General features: G+C 43.5%; 1 protein-coding gene across 4 annotated transcripts in view; it reads right to left on the bottom strand.

Annotated features, from left to right (window-relative positions):
* Positions 1-16,932, bottom strand: part of LOC138513507 (solute carrier organic anion transporter family member 1A2-like) — a 646,238-nt gene that overhangs the window by 145,522 nt on the left and 483,784 nt on the right. For all 4 annotated transcript variants that reach the window (XM_069628423.1, XM_069628422.1, XM_069628425.1 and 1 more), the window contains one exon: positions 7,356-7,551. In XM_069628423.1, the coding sequence (XP_069484524.1) occupies positions 7,356-7,551 (196 nt within the window). The remainder of the gene's footprint in view (positions 1-7,355; positions 7,552-16,932) is intronic.

Here is a 16,932-nt window from a genome sequence, read left to right as displayed (position 1 = left end):
CTGCGTCATGACCCAAGTTATTAAAGGGAGCCCCTGCAGACACGTGAACCCGAATGGCTGCAGACTCCAGAAGAGGAGCTTCTGAGTCTGTGGCCCTCATTACAACACCGTCGGTAAACCATGGCGCTATTAGCACCATGGTTGGTGCCGGTGTTGTAACGGGTCCGCCATGGTTGAATGGGGAATTACCACCCCATTTCAAGGTTGGCGGGGTGGTAATTCCCCATTGAACCATGGCCCTTCCCCATTCCTATTTTGCCCCATAGGGCTCTATGGGAATGGGGAAGGCGCTAAGTACAGTACCGCAAATTGCGGTACCGTACTTAGCACCAAGGTCCCTTTGCGGGTCCCTACTTTAATGGCTGGTGTAGACCAGCCATTAAGGTTGGGTCCCGCAAAGGGACCCCGTAGTAAGGCGCTAAGTGTTTAACGGCGCCGCAGCCTTTTACGGCACCGTTAAACACTTAGCGCCAGGGTCGTAATGAGGCCCAGTGTCTCATTTCATGATGTAGGCTATAGGCCTACATGTGGAGGCCCAGGCCTGCAGGCCCTGATGCCGTGGGACCCTCGTGCCAGGACGGTGGCAGAGGTCTGCATGGTCGGGGGCCTGGCAGGCTGTGCCCCCGCCCCCGATGGTGCTGATATCCCATAGCACCAGGGGGGGCCTGCCGGATGTCCATGGCAGGCAACCCCCAACACTGGCCATCTGTGTTTTTTCAAGTTTGTGTATAAGCACACGGAATGCACGTGGCGCTCCGCTTACTTTTTGTCAGATGACACCCATTTGGAAGCCTGTCACCTTAACTATCATGAATAGAAAAATGCCCTATTTTACAAATCGAATTTCAGGGACTGTAAATCAGCCAAAATAACTGTTCTCAGTCGTTAGTGAGCTATCGTCTCCTAGTTTAGTTTCTGCTTCAGTTCCTTCTTCTCAGGAACTCTGTGATTTCCTCTCTGATGTATTTATTCAACGGGTGTAACAGTTATTTCCACCTTGACTACTGTGATCTGCTCTGGTACTGACTTTTTTTTTTTTGCCCAGCCACTTAGGACCAGGTCCTGGCAGTAGTAGCTTGCCTACGTTCCAGTTCTCCTCTCGATCCTATTCCATTGAAAGTTCTAAAGAACAATTGTGTGGATTTTGTCCCAATGCCTATAACGGATTTAAGCCATTTTCTCACTCATGGACTAATTCCTTCAGTTCTCAAGCATGCTCACGTAACGCCTCTTTTGGAGAAGCCTACGTTAGACCCTGCTCTTCCAGCACATTTTTGACCCATTTCCCTTCTCATGCTTCTTTTGAAAGTCCTGGAAGCTATACTCATTCTTCAGTTATGGATTTTTTAGAGGATGCATCTACCTTGGACCCTTTTTAATTGGGCTTTCACACATCTATTGGTACTGAATCTGTGCTAGTGTCGGTTATTGATGACCTTGCCGTGATGTTGGACCATAATGGGGTTGGGTTTTTGATTCTGCTGGATTTATCCACTGATTTGCTCCCATCAACCACCTTATACTCTGCTGCGGTCTTGATGAGGTTGGAGTTTCCGGCACGGTACTTCAATCGTTAAAGCCTTTCTTGTCGGAGCGTTCTCATGCACTCTTACTTCACTCTTTTAGGTCTGTTCTTTCTGATCTCACTTGTGGGGTCCCTCAAGGGTCTGCAATCTCTCCTCTACTTTTCAATGTCCATGTTTGTCCATTAGCTAGCCTCATTCATTCTCACGGGTGCCCTTTTTAGTCTTATGCAGACGACACCAGCGGACTTTGCGAGTTTAGCAGAATCTGAATGGAGCTATCCAACGTTTGAGGGGTTGTTTGGCGGATATCCAAGAATGGATGAACAATAACTGACTGAAACTGAATGGAGACAAGACAGAAAGTCTGGTGATTGGACCACCAACAGCATGGTCACTCTGTTCCCCTGGGTTTTGGTTGCACTCTTGGGGCACTCTGCCGACCCCAGTGGACTTTGTAGAACATCTGGGAATTAAAATCACTGCCTCCCTCCCGTCTAAGCTTCACATTAGTGCTAGATGTAGTGCAGGCAATTTTAAATGTAAAGCACTTGAAACGGTCATGTCTAACATTCCTGATGCTCTTTAAACCAGTAGTCGTTTCCTCTGTGGTGGGGATTATTGACTACTGTAATGCGATTTGCTGGCTCAGCCTAAGTACTATGTTAATAGGATAAATGCTGTGCAAAACTTAGCTGCTCAGTTGTTGGCCGGTTACCTAAGTTTTGCCATGTCCAACCGGTATTGCATAGACTCCTCTGACTCCCATTTCTGTGCCCGATCATGTTTAAAGCTCTCTGTTTGACACATCGAGCTCATCATCGACAGGGCGCCTCTTATCTTTGTGAAAAGAGTACCCCTTACAGGTCTATAATGAATCTTCATTCTTCAAATCTTCATCTTCTTTGCGTTCCTCTGTATGGGAAGGCATCTGTACGGAACAAAGCTTTCGCGGTTGCGGCTTCTACTCTTTATCCTTCCTTTATCCTTGAGGTCAATCAAAAATCATTCCAAGTTTCAGAAAGCCTTAAAGCCTTTATACTAAATAACTTGTATTGGTTGGTTTCTGGCCTAAATGTTCCCTTTTTTTTCTTTTTGCTGGCACTCAGTCTCAATTCTGAGCGCCTGGATACCCATGGGTCACGGTGCACTTTACAAGTATGCAAAAACATAACATAACATAACATATATTTCGCTGTTAACCATAACACGCAATGACACAGCTTGCAATAACAAATACAGTCTTTTTCCACACAGACAACACCAACCAATCCTTACATAGATTGTGTGGGACATTTATATCACCAAAGTTGACCCCCTCTGCAACATGTACATTCAGAAAGTTACTGCTGATTATAATATAAGCTGCAGAAGACAGTGTGGTGCTTTATGATTTAAAATATCTTGCAGGTACTCACAAAACCCTTTACTTGCTCCAGGTGCCTGCTTTCTCCTCTCTTGTTGATCCTTTCATAAACTGTTCTCTGTCCTTCCACTGGTGCCACTCTTTTACATACATGACATTTGCTTGTTTTTCTCATGTCTTTGGCTCTGACTGTAGTTTTCCCTTAACCAGGTCCCTTCCTTTGTCCTTGTATGACAGTAGCTCCGGGCTTTCTCATAGCCTCTGTCATATCAGCGCTTCTTGTGTTTGAGACTGAACAGCAAAACGGTTTATCACTCCCACTCTGCTTCTCAGCTTTGTTTTTGCAGCCATATTGCCATGGTTTTGTTTCTTTCTTTTTGACACTGGTTTACACTTCTGCACTCTGAATTGTAAGCATTCAGCACACACTAGTGTAAATGAGCCTTTCCGCTGTTGGAATCCTTATAGCTCGCTGAGCTATGAACAGTTCACTTGGACGGTTGCCAGTTGCTTCCAATTAGTGCCTCCTCCCACACTAACATTTTATTTTCATTAGGGTATTTATTAAGTTTTGACATAGCATTTGGACACAATAGAGCACTTAAGAAGTCATAGAGGGAAGTATGTGGCAAGGGAAGAATATCGCAAGGAATTCAAGTGAGCAGGGAGATAACAATAGTGGGGGGGGGCAATGTGGCAGCACGGGTTCTACAAGAAACCAGGGGAGGAAATGGGGGGAGCAGATCACCCACTCTCTAGTTAGGTCGTGTGTGGACCCACGCGTTCTGGAGGTGACATACCTTGAAGAGCAGGGTCTTGAGCTCCTAATTACACTAGAAACACAGTTTAGAGTGGGATGGCACAGTTCTAAGGTACCTGAGGCTTGGAATACTGTAATGGAGTTCCAATGATGTACACTGGATTAACCTGCAGCTAGTAGTCTGCACATTTCTTAAACCCACTTTTCCTTGTGTTGTTGGTTTTTATAAACCTTTAGTCAGCGTGAGCCATCAGGTACAAAATAGAAACCTTCAGAAATCACATCGAAGTTACAAATTAAAATCCATAATACACAAGAAACACATTCAGCTTCAGACGAGCTAAAACCATATGTCACCATGTGTTAAATAATAACAAGTTAAGATCATAGAGTGCAAACACAGGGGGCAAGTAAAGTTCAACTTTTAACAGTTATCAGCTTGTTCCTCTTGTACCCTGCCTGATGGATGTACACAGAGACCAAGAATACAACATTCAGATGTTCAGCTGATTTACCACAAGTGTAAACAGTGGTATCAAATACCTCCTCCTGAGGTCCTTAAGGCCTGCACGTAGGAGAAAAAGTGAACGGAGCTCTCATTCTCAGAATCACACGTTAGGCATCTTTTGCTCTGGGTCTTGTCCCTGGTGGCAGTTCCAGACCTCAGTGGCAGGGTGCCCAAGCGTAGTCTAATATATAATGATTGGGTATATTGGGGAGGTAAAACATCAAGGTATTCCTCGTATCTTGACAGCGGCTTACATCTCAAGTATTCTGGCCCACTCTCCAGTGCGGAGCACATTATTGTTTCTCCTATACCTAAAGTAAGCTGATTTGGCTATTTACTCAGCAGCCATGGGGATACCTAGGGGATTTTACTAATCCATATTTAGGCCAAATATGAGAAGCCATTTCTTCACATGTAACAGCAACAGAAATGTGTGGCTGCCCCCGAAGGAGATCATGTAAGAAAGTGCATCCCGATTTTTGGCCAGACCAGGAGTGCCCCATACTCTCAAACAATAATACACTGCCCTCATTTCTGCTTCATCCCCAATTTAACTAATATCACACTCCATCCGCAAGGCTGCGGTGGGAGTGCTTTGGGGAAAGAGTAGGACACTCTTGAGAAACTTGCTCTCAATCACTGTAAGCGGGGCAGAACTCATGTAACCCCAAATCTCAGACCCAATGAGGGCCAAAGCCTTTGCCTGAGCATGGTAAACTGCCAGAGCTGGTTTGACTACCCTTCCCCATGACTGAAACAGTACCTCTTCAGGGACACGCTGGTTTTCTCCAAAGTGATCTTAACCTTAAGATGTTGGGCAGTCTCTCTGGGATCTGGTGAGAAGCGCATGCCCAGGTAATCATACCACTGTACCTGCTCCAGGACAATGCCTCCCACCATAACATTCAAGGGTCTATCACTATTTTTCATTGGACTGAATATCATTGACTTCGTCTTACTAGTGTTAATCTCCAGCCAAAGCTGATTACATTTGCTTGTGAAGCAGGTCATGGCCTGTTGCAACCCCATCGGGGAAAGGTAGGACAGTAACTCTACGTCATCTCCAAAAAATAGTGTGGGTACCTTGTCGCTTCCCAGCCTTGGTAGATCTGACTTGGCCATAAAGAGTACATTAATTATTGAGTCTATATATATAGAAAATAGCAGGGGGCTAAAACACATCCACGGTGCACCCCCCTGGTGACTCCCAACATTTTAGTCACATCCCCTTCCGCACTTTAGCAGACAACAGCAGTGTTATTGGAATACAAAAGCTGAAAGCTGAATTGTGGTTAAAAGAGCTTCAGGGATGTTTTTAGCCCACAATGCCTCCCACGGTAGCCCTCTAGGAACACTATACTATTGAATGCTGTCTTCAGGTCCACAGACACTGCGTACAGCCTAGTATTTGTTAATAGCAGATGTTTCCAGATAATTAGCTTGAACCTGAAGATCTGGTCCACTGTGATTATTCCTGCCTGGAAAGCTGCTTGTAGGTGGTTTAGGGGGAGTTTTACCAGTCGTGTCAAGGAGGGAGATAGGGCGATCATTCAAAGGTACAGCCCTATCCCCCTTCTTGAAGACTGGAGCAATCACAGCACTAGTCCTAGTTTCCAGTATCTTACTTGTGGCCAAGATGACATTAGCAACTTTCATCAGCACCGGGTCCCAGATTGTATGTTAACTCTTAAAAAGGTCAATGGGGATATTGCCAGGGCCGGAGCCTTGCCAGCTGACTGTGATGTGAGTGCCTCATCTACCTCCTTCAAGGAGAGCACCAAATGTGTGTTCCTCCGATTCATGCTAATAAGGGGGAGTTCAGGCTCTTCCTGCCCATGCCCAAATGGAGCCCGGTAGAGAGTATCAAAGTGCTGGTGCCACATGTCAGGCGTAAAACAAGCCTGCATAGTCGCATCTTCCTTCAGATCTCTATCGGTGACCGACATCCAAATTCGCCTGCCTCAACAAACACCAACATTAGGGCCCATTTCTCTTTCATAGATGCCTGTTTCTTACCTCTTAGAAGGATTTTGTATTTGCTTCTCAGTTCACAGAGGTACACCCTATTTAAGTGTTCATTGCTGTCCAGGTAAGCAAACAATGTGTGTTTGCAATTTCTGCAAACTATGTCAAACCATGGTTCTCCTCTCTTTTCACCCCCGGGAGAAGAAGATCTAGTGGTGGTAAAAAACGGCTGAATATTTTCAATCAGTTTCCCAAATTCACACAGGATGTTACAATCCCTTCAATCCCCAGAGCATAGCTGCTCGATGTCCCCCACTATAGAGCTATACATGTTGCTGTTTGCCCTTCTGGATCAGCGTAGCCCACTTCACAGAGCAGCAAGCATGGCCTGTCATTACAATATCAATAGTGGGAGTAAAGTCCCTGGTTTTGTCTTTGCCACTCCTCTTAAGGGTCAGAACTAGTGGCCTATGAACACTGCCATGGCGTTCAACCACTTGGAACCCTACAACCTATTGCCAGTCCCACGCAAGAACCAAGATGTGGTCAAATATTGAATTCCCATTAGAGCCGTAATAAGTATCTTTCGCATGCTGGTCAGATAAAAACTGACCATTGCATGCCCTTAAGCCAGGATTATATAGTGTTCGAACAGACTCTAAAGTAGTTCTATACGTTCTTGCTGGTGCGCAGGCATCTAATTGAGAGATGCCCCATGCAGCATCCTGGTCTTCCCACAGACCCTCTAATTCCTTAATGGGCTCCCGTTGTATACTGAAGTCTCCCATAACAACTATCTCGAAGCAAAACCTTCCTTTTCCCAACTACATACACATTCATCCAATTTTGCTGAGGCGTGGTATAAGGTCTTTCCTTCTGCCTGTTATAAAGAGTGTAAAGAGTACACAATAACACGTGCTTATCCCCTAGCACACTGATAACCAGTTGCTGTAGGTCGGGTGAACCTGTGGTCCGTGTGTCTACTCAGAGGTTTTCACCCCACCTTTGTACAATGGCCCGTTTTATCCAAAGAATGAGGAATTGAGAAGTTTAAATAGTTTTCAATTGTCTCCTTTGTGCATTTTAACTTATTAGGTGTCTCGAATATTGCAATGTGTATTGTGCTTCATGAAAAAACAAGTTAGTCAACAAATAACCTGAACTGATGCATAACATAACATGAGGCAAGTAAAACAATGTACAAGTTGAGGGTTAAATTACATGATGCCTCACCCTTCATAGTTGATAGTTATGCCAGCAACTTTGGAGTTTTCACAGATCAGTGCAAAGGCGAGAAAGAAAATAATGTATTCAACCAAAGAGGTCCAAAATGCAATATTTGCTGCTTGGAACGTTGATATTTTGAATTTTTTCATCATCAAACCTCCTAAAAAGTACCCAATGCAGATAACGGGTAAGCTGTAAACCGCTAAGAGAAAGAAAAAAAAAACATCAGATGTATGCAGCACAGTTGGTTTTCTACAAAAGTCACACACATGCATTTTTCTGATACACTAATAGTAAATTATAGACAAATCATAATGGATTTGTTGTAAAAGAAGTAAAGGAGAAATGAAAAGGCAAGAAAACAATTAACGCAGATTGTCAGTGGTTGGGATTCTTATCTTAGTCAAAGTTTCTCTTGTTATCGCTTTCCGTCTTTTAATCATATTTACTTATGACCCTTGACACCAGGTCCCAGAATGTAAAGTTTTTTTTCCAGTCTCTTTATCATATTGCATTGAAGCCAGGAAGCAATCGTGAGGCTTGAGGCATACATAGGTAACAGTGGAGACTTCAGCAATTTAACTGTGAAAAGATAGTTGTGGTATCATATTGCATAGTACACCTTTACAGGTACATTGGCATCATTACATGGTTGTGCCACCACATGGAGGCTGCAAAACACAATTTTAGACTGTGCGAGGAATATGCAAAATAGGCCCTTCTTTCCAATTCTGAGTTTTTAAATGTTTCACTTCAATATGTTTATAAAGTAAATGAGTACAGTTAAGAAATTACTAGGGCCACATTGAAACTGCCTCTCCCTAACTCTTAGAGCATTTTATATTCAAAGGTCACATGTGGATAAGGGCTGTTTTCTTAAAATGCAACTATCAGCTAGAAATATGCACAGTTTTCAATGAACCTGGTAGTGTGTTTCCTGCTTCAGGCAGTTTTATGATTCTTTATATAAGGCCGTCAATCGAGGCCTGCATTCTCTCCATACTATTCATTCACCCAATAGAGTTTACACTGAAAAGGCGTTTGTTTTTTTATGCACTGAGAATAAACTGACCTTTCCAATAATTTCACTCTGCACTATCTGATGAAGATGTCTATGGGACTGTTACAGATGGTCTCACAAACTCCCAGACGGCAAGGTGTGGTTCAATGGTTTTTATTGAACACAAGATACCATATTCAGACTAGTAACAAATTGTTCTTTGGTTGGGGCACACTATTTGGTTTCCCTCTCTCATCTTTGTGTGGGCTTCCAAATCCCTAGCCCAGTTATCCCTAAACCTTAGAAGGTTTACTAGCGATTGGTGATTCCTGCTGCCTAACAATGTACATACCAATTTCATGAAAAGGCATGTATGAGGAATTGCCATCTGGCGAGGTTGCAAAGCCCTGGCTTTTTTTAATTTTTATTAAAAAATAGAATGATCTCTGAAAGGCAACCAGAGTCCCCTTTTCCTTCAACTCCATGCCAATAGCATAATATACTTGTGCCCAGCCACTTCAGTAGGCTGATCCGCCGCACCTGCTCTACTTGTGGAACAGAGCAGTTTCAGAGGTCACAAGAGTGCCCACTTGACAGCTCTTGGCTGGAGGTAAATCAGTGAACCCTCACCGGCAAACTTGTAGTTTGTCGGTCTGGGAAAATCGCTGGTCACGGATCTACCGGCAATTTTACAGGACCCGTAAACTTAGAATGACCCCTTATGTCAGCAATTACCCAGTAATAAACCTAATGATATGTCATTAGGTTTATTACTGGGTAATTGCTGACATAAGGGGGAGGAAGTCACTTTAACCTTAAGTTAATGAATGGGCCACCAGATGGTTGGCATGATTCTAAACAGGGATGTCAGCTGGGCTTTAAAAGATATTAATATCAATATTAATATGTTATATATTCATATGTTAGATCCTAGGTATAAAGGCCTTGCTCTTCACCCAGGCCACACCGCTTTTGTGGCCCAGAGCTTGTTCCTCACTGCATTTCTGACAGGGCACAGGAAGTTTGACTCTGCTGACAGACTAATACCTCGCCCAGGCCCTGGTTTACCTTGGCAGGAGATGTACTGAACACTTGCCACACCAATCCTGCCGCCAGGCGGGTTGACGCTCCTCAGGCCACCTCCTTTGGCTGAAGATGTGGGCTGGAGCAGCCATGTCTTATCATGTCCTGGGAGACGAGCTGCTAATTGGGCCTTTCTGCTACTCTTTCTCTACTCCAACTGTCTTTTTTTCTGTTTGTGTGTGTGGGGGTGTTGGTGTGTGCATGTGTGTGTGCGTGGTCATCCTTCCTCACACAGGTATTTATCTTAGGAAAGGGCTGTATCCCCAATTAAGCTGGCCCTCCTTGGGGCAAAGTTTACAGCTCTGTATCAGAGCTTTAAGTTGATTAATTGGTGGGTAAATGTGTCTTAAAATAGAACCACACATTGTATTTATAACTGCCACAGACTTGATGTTAATTATGTACATAATGAAAAAGAAATTCAGACAATCTATGTGCGTTGAAAGCAATTGTCCTGTAAACAATATCTAATATTGATATTGTTGCATTGATAATGAATTTGTGTAATGTTTATGTATTATATAACCGTGTTAAGTGTGTTTTGTATCAATTTGTATTTATTTTGAAAACAGAGTGTAGGGTAGAGGAGGTGGGGTGGCAATCATTGCCAAAAACAGTCTCAAACTTTTCAAAGTGACATTAGGACTCAGTGGGTGCGAAACATTGCATCTTAAACTAGTGTTTTTACCCAACAACTGCTTAAACCTAATAGCAATTTACAGACCACCTGCGTTGGTTTCAGAGTTCTCGTCGGAACTCTGCTCTTACTTAAACACCCTGAGTACTGCTAATGCATCCACAGTTGTTACGGGCGACATGAATTTTTGGCGAGGCAATAGGAAGGATAAGGGTGCCATTGCCTTGGAAAAAGCTCTGAATAACTTGGATTTTACCATTCTTAACAAGGAACCTACTACTCCGCAGGGCAACCAGTTAGACTGGTTGTGCGGTCACAACATATCATTACTAAACTGCAGAACATCCCCTTGCATTTGGAGTGATCACCACATGATATCAGCTAACTTAAAACTACCACACTATGTATATATACCAAACCCCCACATCAAAGTAGCCAAGAGATATTTTAAAAATTTGAATGTGCTACTCCTTAAAGCCTGCACAGATAAAATAGCGGGTTCTTTTCAGGATCAGGATTCCTGCATTATCCTCCTGGATAAATATAATAAGCATCTCACTGAATTAGTGGAGGCAGAAGCTCCGCTTACCTCGAAATTAATTAGGAAAAATAACAACAGCCAAAAATGGTTTACTCCAGAGCTTCATTCTTTGAAGAGGGAAAAACGGACCTTAGAAAGGAAATGGATTTCAGACAAAGCCGCGGAGAGCAAAATTATCTGGAAAAAAAAGGACAAGGAATATAGAGATAAGATTAAATCAGCAAAGGCTGACTTTTTCAATTGTGAAATTGAGCTTGCAGAAAACAAGACAAGCAAGCTTTTTGATATTCTGAAGAATATTGAAAAGCCTGACTCTCTCACCCCTCCATTTACGCCATCTGAGGAGGATTGTAATATGGTTTTAAATGACCTTCCAAGCAAAAACAGAAAAAGCAAGACAGAATATTATCAAAGCTAGATCCTCTGCTAATCTAGACACCTGCCCTTTAGTAACAGATAATTCTGCCAGAGAGCAGTCTTTTAAATTTAGCACCATCTCAGAGTCAGAGATGTCAGAGGTACTGAATAACATGAAGCCAACCACTTGTGCAGAAAATATCCTGCCTCCAAACATCATTCTACAACATAAAGACATCTTCGCTCCTATTCTACAGAGAATAGTGAACTCATCTTTTCAAGAGGGCATAGTGCCTAGAGATCTTAAGAAAGTTACTATTACCCCTCTAGTTAAAAAAGCAGGTCTGGATCCCAAAGACCTTGGGAATCTCTGTCCAATAACTAATTCGAACTTTGTTCTTAAGTTATTGTACAAGGTAGCTACACAACAACTGCAGCAGTTTGTTGAGAATGAGGAGATCCTGCATCAAGAACAATCTGGATTTAGAGCAGCCCATAGTACGGAAACTGCCATGCTGGACCTGCAGAACCCGATGCTCAGCTTAATGGATTAAAGCAAGTTGGGAGTACTTATGCTTTTGGATCTAAGTGCCGCATTCGATCTGGTGGATCATCGCCTTCTTATCAAGGCGCTTAGAGAGAATGTGGGTTGCTCGGAAGGAGCCATTGATTGGCTCTTGTCTTTCCTCTCGGATCGCCAAGCAAGAGTACATTGGGGCAGTAGTTTTTCTGAACCGTATGACATCTTATTCGGAGTTGTGGTTTAACATATACATGCGCACATTGTGCAGTCTACTGGTGAATGCGGGGGTGTCGTTTACTAATTACACAGGTGACACCCAACTCATTCTGGAACTGGGTGGCAGCCACTATGATTCAGACAGTGAAATAATAGCCAGGGTTTATAAGATAATCGATGATTGGATGCAGACAAACTGGATGTGTCTGAACGACTCTAAAACCGAGCTGATGCTGTTTGGATCAAGTCATCAGCTAGCGAACTTGGGGGCTGAGTATAAATCGTTTAAAATCAAGAATGCCACTATCCAGGTGGTCCAGAAAGTGAAGACCCTGGGAATAATGGTCAACTCACAGATGGATTCTCATGCCCAGACTAGCTACCTACAAAAAAATACGGCATATTACTTAAGGCTCATGAAAGCCATTAGGCCGTTTCTTAATGAGGATAATATGGCCACCGTAGCCAAGGCCATTATACTATCGAGGCTTGACTATGGCAATGCCCTGTTATTAGGGGCCTCCTCTAAGGATGTTTCTAGTTGTCAGGTGCTTCAGAACAACGCGGTTAGGCTGGTAAAAAATCTGAAGAAAAGAGATCATGTTACTGCAGAGAGAATAGCCTTGCTTTGGCTCAGAGTGAAGGAGCGTATTAAATTCAAAGCTCTCTGCCTGGTGCATAAATGCCTGTACGGCTCTGCTCCTGAGTATCTGAAAAAGGGCTTAGTGCTTCATACCCCCAGTAGGAATCTTCGTTCAAAGGGTAAATGTCTGTTGATCGTCCCCAAGTTTAAATTGAAATCTAGGCTAGGCAGTTCCTTTTTGGTGCAGGCCCCCAGCTTGTGGAACAGTGTTCCAGAAACACTCAGAACTGTTACCAACCTTACTGTTTTTAGGAAAGGGTTGAAGACTCATCTTTTCAGATGATGAACTGGGATACGGGGGATTTTGACCACCTCATGGCTTAGCGCAGACGTTCCTATTGTATTGTTTTGTTTTTCGTTGTTTGCCTAAGCGCCCTAATGCCCACGGGCTATCGGCGCTATACAAAAAAATAAATACATACATACATACATACAAAAACGCAATAAACAAAATGCATCTGATAGGCTTGTCTTCCTGCTGAGAAGCACACTCTGGTGGCTGAATTACTACTCTAATTTCAAAGAGGAACTGATAAGATAATTCAACATAAACCAATTGGTAAGTATTAGTAGGTGTAAGTAAGAGATGACTTTTCAAGTTAATTGAATGTATTTTTAATTGTATCTATAACTATAAACTAACAGAAACACAATTGCACTTCGCCCTAGGCGAGAAAGTGAGTTTAGTGCAAATATAATTGAAGAAAATCTCGCCATGCCAATTTGAATAAACAATTATAAAAATACCATACGTTCTATTTTTAGAGTGAACAACTAACTTTTCTCTTTTAGATTAAACCACACATTTCGTTTTATTGGGTGGCGTTAAGGTAAAGGCTTGTGGGTAGATGAACGAAACAAGCTAAACATAGGGTCTATGCTGCTTTTTATGTATTTATTTATGTACAGGAGGAACAATGCTCTTTTCATCAGAAAAGAATGTACAATAGATAAGAAATCAGATTTTACAGGAAACAGTGAGCTTCTTACAATGGGGTGCGGTTGAGGGACATTCTGACCAGGTTGTGGAGTGGAGTAAATGGAACAGTCACTGGGGACAATACATACGAGGACCTACATGGATTAAGGACAACACACATTGTACACTTTTAAGTGCAGGCATTCAGGCATTGAACTTGTCAAATGTTCAATATTGCATTAGTGCATTCAGGTCCCTGTCCTGAGTGCACATGAAGGATCCTCAGCTCGCTTGATGGAAAGGGACAAGCAGACCATACCCCTAAATGCCAACTACTTCGGTTGCTAGAAAATAGAACATGTGCTAATGATGGCTTTGAGAGACTCACAGAGACATTATTTAAGACCTTAGGATGGTCACCTGATTATACAAGAAAGACTCCCTATGGTACATTTAGGAGTATATTTATAAGGAAAATTCAAACCTTGGACTGGGCCTGCAACTACGAACATCTTAAAAAACGTCATTCTTACAAATATGTAAATGGAGTGCCTCATCAGTACTTGCAGACCCAATCATATTTAAGAAAGTGCCCAAACCAAGCGGTGAGATCTTTCCGGTTGAGATTGCGCACCAACCAGTTACCACTACTGGCATTCATTGGTGCCTGATTAAAACTTCCAAGAAATGAAAGGTACTGCAGAATCTGTAAGAAGCCGAATATGCTAGAGACCCCTAGATGCTGTGTCTTGAGATCTGAATATATGACAATTTTGGGCCATCTTGTACATGAATATGACGCGATTAAAAGTGATACATTTTGGATATATTGTTTGAGTTCAGTGTGCCAGCTGTGACTCCGTGACTCTGTGCACTCACATATGGATGTGAGTAAGCATATGGGTACTATTATAATTTTACTTTACATTTGTGGGGCTATAATCCTAATTTGGAATCTGTAATCTGTAATTTGTAAACTGTAATCTGTCATTTGTAATCTGTAATTGTACCTGTACCTGTATTGTGCATTCACATTTGTATTTGCATTTTATATTTTGTTATTATACATTACACCATATGTACGTGAAAGAATTTTAACCTGTTAATGTGTTGTGCTTGTCTGAACTATATACAAATAAATACATAACAATAACAAAGCAAACAATGTTGACCAAAATAGTTTTAAAATAGTAAAGCACCACAGGTTGGAAGGTTTTTTATGATTATTACATTCATTTTCATACATATATAATTTTAATTAAAATGTGTTCAATGGATTCCTTTTTTACAACTAAATCAAAATTATGCTAAAAACCGGTGCACTTTTATAAGATACTTTTATCAAAACGTACCATTTTAAGATTGTATGTGATATACCGACAGAAAACTGCAAACAACTACAGGCTGCGGGGGAATTTGCTTAGTCCTTTTCTCTGTTTCGATAGATGCTGCAGCCAAATTCCTGTCACAAGTCTACTGTGGTGGCCGCTATGTGGCTGGGTTTGCAGAATTCTGTATATGTAGGTCCGAGAATGCAGATTCCTGCATCTGCTTTCTATTGCCAATGCGTGGTTCTGCAGGAAGCTGGTCACATAGACTCTCCCTTCCGTCACACATCCTACATACGACTCTCTCTAGCACCACTCTCCTTGCCCCCACTCTCTTTAGCCCATCCACCCTACCCACTCTCTCTAGCACCACCCTCCTACCATCAATCTCTCTACCCCAACCACCTTTCCCCATTCTCTCTATCCCCACCCACCCAGCCTACACCCACTCTCTCTACCCCCACCCACTCAACCCCCACTCCCTCTCACCCACCACACTCTCTCTACCCCCACCCTACCACCACTCGTTCTACCTCCACCCACCCTACCCTTCTCTCTCCACCCCTTCCAGCCCACTCCCACTCCCTCTACCTCCACTATTTTACCCCGCCCCATTCCATGTGCTGGTTGGGTTTTGTTTGAGCTACTTTTGGCTAGTCGTCTAGTGGCTGCTTTGTTCTTCGTGTTTTTTTGCCCATAACAAACTATCATCACCCACCCACTCCCACTCCTAACCCACCTAGTCACACACTGATACAACACTGTCTTTGACCCAACTCGGATTGCTTTGCCATATGTAGGCATTTTTCCCATCATAAAGGAAGTTCGGAGTAAGAATATGGCACTGGTTGACCTAAGCCCCGAGAAGCCAAGTTGTTCTTAAGGATTGTTTAATGGGAGGGAGTGTGGGGGTTAAATGGGTAGTTTCATTGACTTCAGTTGAGGTTATCAGCGGGGTGCAATGGTCCACGGTGGGTCACGTGCTCAAATGCGGGTGAGATGAGAAGTATACACTTATGAACTGAGTGGATGTGTGTATGGTGTGCACGGTATTCGGAAGGGGCGGGTGGTTTGTATCTCAGCATACTTTCTGGGCACACGCTTTTGAGTACCATGTACACATTTCAAATTCGGCAGGGGGGAGGGGGCGCACCATGCACAGGATGTCAAGCAAACTTGTGATTTGTGACTAATTGAAAAGTTCGTGTATTTGCGGATTTTCCCTGCGCACGTAATGAATATGATGGGAACAGACGGCCAATGCCTAGCCATCAGGATGTCCAAGAAAAAGCAACGTCGCTTTCCCCCCTCCTTGGAGATTTCTAGAACACTGAAGGCTTCAGATATTCTAGTGACTAATTTAGAAAGCCGAGTAAATGGGCATTAAGCATGTAGTGGATTACTGTATGGCACATTCGGAAAGTACAAGTTAATAGAAATATTTTAAAATGGGCCTTTTTTTCGAGCCAAACTTGCGTTTTGGCTAGCGATTCCCATGAATGCAAAGGCTGGATGGTCAGTCCTGTGGCCCCTGCAGCCCTGGGGCTGGCAACACGCATCCCGGGGAAAGCTGACACTGTTGGGTGTGAAGGCTGTCTGGCTGGCAGCCTGCCAGAGGCACTCTGCTACTGTAATCCTTTGCCTTGGAATCGCACCCTGCGGAGTTCTTAGCTGGCCCATCTGTAGCTAATCTCCATATAGCATCTATAGGACTGGCGTGTGGCGGTCTCCTCGTTTAGGCGTCGTGGTGTTGTGTAAAGCGCTTCTATGCAGGGCAGCCAGCCGACCATGTCTAAAGGGTCGCCGGGTGGATGGAAAGTGCCTTCTATCGTCCTGGGAGGATAGCTCAGCGGCAACGTGCTCGCCTTGGAAACGAAACGACGCAAAGCAACACAGGGTCGATCCCCGGGTCCGTGCTTAGAAAGCTCTGTGTATTAATCGAGTTATAAATACGCAACTAAGAGAAACATGTTCCTGTAACAGCGCCTCATACCCGCGGGCTGTGTGAGCGCTTTAAAAATGCAAATAAATAAATAAAAATAAAATAAATAAAACACTGGTACCCAACCATTTGCCTCTCCCTATCCCGCCACTCTATACCTACCAACCCAATCCCCTCCCCTCCCTCACTATTCCAACCCCCCCTGACCTGCTCTTTCTATTCCCACCCACCCTCCTACCCCAACTCTCTCTACACCACTACCCCCACTCACCCACCCTAATCCTACCCACCCAATCACCACTCACCCACCCCACTCTCTCTTGCCACCCAACCCCCAGTCTCTACTCCCTCCAACCCTATTCCACTCTTTCTACCATGTCCCATTCTTTCTACC

This window comes from Ambystoma mexicanum, chromosome 12 (genome assembly GCF_040938575.1).
Source record: "Ambystoma mexicanum isolate Mex_15411 chromosome 12, UKY_AmexF1_1, whole genome shotgun sequence".
NCBI classification, from domain to species: Eukaryota; Metazoa; Chordata; class Amphibia; order Caudata; family Ambystomatidae; genus Ambystoma; species Ambystoma mexicanum.
The sequence above is the reverse complement of the archived record's forward strand: the minus strand, read 5'-3'. Positions and strand labels throughout refer to the sequence as shown.